We start from the raw sequence: 5,463 nt of genomic DNA, 5'->3' as shown, positions 1-5,463 counted from the left end.
AACAATGTTGGTTTTCTTTTATTAATTTGTAAAATTACTTAATTAGTTTCGGATACATTTTGAAATCTTCAATTTTGAAAGTTAAGTAGTCTTGAATCTGTAAATAAACATTAAACAATCACATTGTTTTCTTTATTAGAATAATGGGCTAACATTTTAAAACAGAATAATACATTTTTATTTTGAGTACGCTACGACTGGAAACTTTTGTAGCTGCTAGAAGCCGAAGATACTAACTTTTTGCTTTATTTTCTTGTGTTGTTGCTATGTTGTGTTTCTTAGTTTTTTATTTAAAAAAAGGTGTGCGTCACGGGAAGCTCGACGGAAGTAATAACATCATATTATTTATAGAAACCATAAGATATTAGCCTTGTTCAAAGCATGATGGCAATATTAATTTTATAATTTCAATATTCCTGTTGTCTAATAATTTAGAAATGGATCGTGCGAGCTATGGAGGCAGGTACTCCTTTCTCACTAGAGCGGAGCTCTCTCAATCGCCTGCATGGCAAAGAGGAGGAATATGCAAAGAGCTTCTGAGTGTTTACGTGCAACCCACAGTAGCCCTCCACTAGATAGGACAATATAAAATAAATGAGTTGAAATTTTTAAGATAAACCAATTATTAGAAGCAGGAATAACTGGGTCTTGTTCACAACAAGACGCAGTTTCAAATGGACTAATTTTAATTTCAAGTAAGACTGAAACGCCCCGGACGCTTTGCAAAAAGTATAAAAATCTCCATTATTTGTTATTGACAATAAATAATTGACATTTCTTACTAATGATATAATAGCCAAAAAAGTAAGCTACAAGTTCCAGAAAAATAAACTAAAATCGGTTAATTAGTACAAAAGTTAGATAACTTTGAATTTTACCAAAAAATCAGGAACGCCACATTTTTGGAACTGCGTGTAATTTATTTTTATTAAGACAATTTAAAATCAGTACATTTAGATTTGGGAAGCGGCATAAAAACAAAATGGAAAGGATTTGCAAAATTTATTGATGCTGCTGTTTTATCAGACTTACAGTAATAAAGCACTGAATATAGTAATAACTATCATATGCTTCCATAGGCCTTCAATTTGTGCGCGAGTTTGTTGCACTATTAAAATATGTGAAGCAAAACGCTAAAAGCAAACTGCCAGTCAGTCATTAGTAACATTAATACTAATCAAGTAATTAGTAAATGAAATTTTAGCTTAACAGTTAATAACAACAATATTTTCAAGAAACTAATTAAACATAGAATTAAATAACTAGGAAACTATGAACTATAACGAATATCTAAGAAAATAAGTTGCTATTGCTCCAGAATATTATTTGCCWTTATATGTGTCTATTAAAAGTGAAGACATATTCGGGAGGAAACCTGATCAGCAAAGCCCATTTCCAAAATTAAATTTTCCTTGTTAGAGTCCCTCWATTGATTTACTGAATTAATGATTTGAGGATACGAARTAATATTTTGTATTGACTTAAAAAGCAATCACAGTGTTCGAATCTTGTTATCATATGTGCAATATTTKAAGCAAAACTCATTTGACAAAATTTATAGATTTCTAAAAATATACTTAATGTAAATAAGCATGAACAAAAACGTAGGAAATCAATCTAATACAAAATAAGCGTTAATGCAATTAAATCAGTAAAGGTCTGATCTGTGCCCATAGATTAGGAATTTAATATTCGTCTCCTTCATCAGCCTCACCATCAATAGAATCAACCGCGACCTGAAAAAGTTGAATAAAAGCAACATGAGAAAACATTGTCGAACTTCAAATTGGTTTTCCGAAAAGTGAAACGTTTGTAAATTTTACCATACAAAACAGAAGTTTGCAAGATTTAAATAATGCTTTAAATTTAATTTAATTCAATTAAAAACACAAATATGATTTGAGATAAAACTGCCACTGTTGCCGCGATTATTTGGCTGAGTGTGCAACGAGCAGATAATCATCATCAACATATAATAGTTGTTTACGTAACCAGTAGGATATGAATATTCTTAACGCACGCATGTGAAGAGTTGCACAAGGTTGTAGGCCGAGTCGTCTATTTACATAAGTGCGTCAATAATATAATATCCTACGTGTTACGTACAATACTTTACCTACAACTATAACGATTATTATTTTAATGATTATTTGAGTAAAAATAATTAGTTACAAAATTGAACACAGAACCCAGATAATGAGAATTTGTCATTGTCATCAGAATCATTGTGAACGTGTGTCTTAAAATTATACATTTTATAATGAGTTCAAGCGATGATCTGCCATGTGATATTGAGAACGAAGCTTTTAATGTTGTTTCGGATCTTGTGCCACGGAAACCACAGAAGAAATACAAGCAAGCTTTTGATTGGTACCAGAAATGGTGCTGTGAATCAAAGATACTCAAATTAACAAGCGAGAAAGTATTATTAGTATATTTTAACAAAGTTAGCAAAAGACATAAATTCTCCTCCCTTTGGTCCTCGATGTTCTCTGTGTATGTATCTTTCGTTTACTACACCGTTTCTGGTACCGATCAAAGCTTCTTAGCATTTATTTCTTCCGTTATTTATATGGCACAGAATCCGAAACAATATTAAAAGCTTAGTTCTGAATATCAGATGGCAGATCATCCCTTGAACTTATTCTAAAATGTGCAATTTTAAGACACAACTTTGACAATAATTAACAGATTTATTACCGCACTAGTGCAAATATGAAAAAAGATGCAAAATTTTTGACTGAAAAGGGACCCTTCTTTACATTGCTAAAATAAATTAGTACCGGCAATGATGAGGTGGATGATCCTCCGGACAATATTTTTGGCCAGACATAAAAGGTCTCGTGTCATCTCGTGAAGTACCTTTTACGGACAGGTTACCTTTCCAACATTGAAATATAAGGACAATATTGACCATAATGCAAATGCATGTTTTTTCTGTAGCTCGGCTGTACAATTTTTGTCACTCGTCTTTTCAACTACTAATAGAGTGAATTTCTAACGACTCGTAAAAGCAAAAAGTCTACAGAGCTGAAACGCACCATAATAAATATGAAATTTTAAAAAAATTACCCAACCAAACATGTAATAAAATAGGCCTGGGCAACAGAGTGGATTTTCAATGTTTGACGCACTAATGCCAATACGGCTTGTCGCGTCAAAGCAACGCGTTAACTTTATGATGCCGCAAACTCCTCATACAATAAAATAAATGTGTTGTGAGGTAACAGAAGACCTCGTATTACGTTATGCGTAGTGGCTGTGTGTGTTAGCGCACCGCACCTTTTATGTGTTTTGGAGAAGACTATGGTCTTGGGTTTGGATATGTTCATGAAAAGATCATATCATTCGCTTTGTTTCACTATTTTATGGATCATTCTCTGTAAGTCACTTGAACTGTTGGCTAATATGACGGTGTCATCCACGTATCTTAAGTTATTTATTAGCTTTCCATTCACTACTATTCCTCCTTTTGTTTCGTCAAGTGCTTCTCTGAATATTGCCTCCGAGTATATGTTAAAAAGAAGGAGAGACAAGACGCAGCCCTGCCTCACTCCTCTCATGATCGAGACGTTTTCTGACATTTTTGCCGTTTATTCCGATTGTGTCCGATTGCCTCCAATATAAGTTACTAATTACACGATTGTCCCTATTATGTATATCTGTAGATGTCAAGATCTATATTAGTTTTTCGTGGTTAACGCAGTCAAATGTGTTGTGATTTTTTATAAAGCATGCGAATACGTCAATATTCAAATTTATCTGTGTCAAGACCATCAGAGAAAAGCGGGCTTTCCGTATGCCAACCTCATTCCGGAATCCAAACTGGATTTTGTTAACTTGGGTCTCACATTTGCAATAAATTCATGGGTAGATTTCTCTTAAGAAGGCCTTTAGAACATGTGACATGTGACATGTGTGAGATCAGGCAATAGCCGTCACAGTTCGAGGAGCCAGCCTTTTTGGGTAAGGTGATTATGCGGAAGTATGGTGAATTATATTTGTATATTTTGGTATTTGAGATGTTGCTGACAGCCATCGATCTTTGGCTTCTCTGCACTTTTTTCTAATTATTTTGTTATTTATTTGCCTCGGTTTTGTTCATTGTTCTTCGTTCTTTCACCGATTTATGACAGTATTTCCTGCGTCATCCACCTTTGCTTTTTGTTGCTTTATCTGAACCCTATCTGTTGCTCTTATATATTGTTAATTGACTATTACGCTCCATGTTGCCTCTGTCACTCCTCTTAATGTGTTTCATTTCTATTTCTAGTGAGTTTCTTACTTGCTCTTTTACCTTAGCCCTTTTATATTAGGATGTCCCAGTTGTCGGATTTCTCTGACTTTTGTGTTTATCTCTTTGCTTTTTTAAAAAGGTGTAGTTCAAATTCCACATCAACTGGAGTATGACTGCACTTTCACTCCTGGACATGTCTTCACATACCTTTGGAATTGTTTGATCAGTAGTATGAAATCAATTTGATTTCTCACTATATTTTTCGTGGTGTTTGCAGTAGAGGTCCATGTATATAGTCGCCATGGGTGGAGTGTGAAAAATATGTTGGTAATTACGTCCTGCTCTCAGCAGAATTGGATAAGTCGGTCGCCTCTTGTGTTTTTATTCGCTGGCCAGCTCCGATCTTTGCCTCCAGATCTCCGATAACCAGCGTCATTTCACCTTTCTTTGTTGTCCGCATCTGTTATTCAATATTGTTATAAAATTTGATTTGCTCCTGTATTTATATAATGTTAAAAATATTATATTTTTTATTTTCGATTTAGTGTTTTTTGAATAAGTATATTATTTTTTGCGAGTATTATTATTGTTTTTAAACTATTTTATCTGAACTTCCTAATTATCTCGCGGCAATACTTCCAAAAGATTAACGCCAATTCGGAATCATCCTGAACACAGTACCTCTTCATAGTCCTTCTCCAAAGCAGCCAAATCCTCGCGAGCTTCGGAAAATTCCCCTTCCTCCATTCCCTCACCCACATACCAATGCACAAACGCTCTTTTAGCGTACATAAGATCGAATTTATGATCCAATCTGGCCCAAGCTTCAGCTATTGCAGTGGTATTTGATAGCATGCAGACTGCTCTTTGCACTTTCGCCAGATCTCCACCTAGCAATAACAAGGAAAATAATTAGCAAACATTATAAATTAGCATAAATAATTATGAAAGTTAGAATATATATTTCTGAATACATAGTTATATTATTCATATACTTTTTATTAATATATGGGTCCATCAGTTTGTCACAAATATTATGTCACAAAAAATTTGAAATAAATCAGAAGATAACTGGAATAAATAGAGAATAACTACGATGAGAAAAAGGAGATAAGCTGAAAAGAAGAAAGGTACCCACATAGCAAAATGATATTCCCAGAATATACCTGGAACATTCATGTGATGTACATGCATATTCCTGGGACATACATGAGTTCCATTATGAA

General features: G+C 33.9%; 1 protein-coding gene across 1 annotated transcript in view; it reads right to left on the bottom strand.

The window, feature by feature from the left end:
* Positions 1–987: 987 nt before the first annotated feature.
* The window catches only part of LOC109535705 (tubulin alpha-3 chain), a gene marked incomplete in the record, with an annotated part of 34,339 nt that continues 29,863 nt past the window's right edge, over positions 988–5,463 (bottom strand). The window contains 2 exon segments of the mRNA XM_048670287.1: positions 988–1,736; positions 4,919–5,127. Coding sequence (XP_048526244.1) covers positions 1,686–1,736; positions 4,919–5,127 — 260 coding nt within the window.

This window comes from Dendroctonus ponderosae, unplaced genomic scaffold (assembly GCF_020466585.1).
Source record: "Dendroctonus ponderosae isolate FM_Combo_2020 unplaced genomic scaffold, Dpon_F_20191213v2 Dpon_F_20191213_1, whole genome shotgun sequence".
In the NCBI taxonomy this organism is placed as follows: Eukaryota; Metazoa; Arthropoda; class Insecta; order Coleoptera; family Curculionidae; genus Dendroctonus; species Dendroctonus ponderosae.
This window is presented reverse-complemented; position numbering and strand designations above follow the sequence as displayed.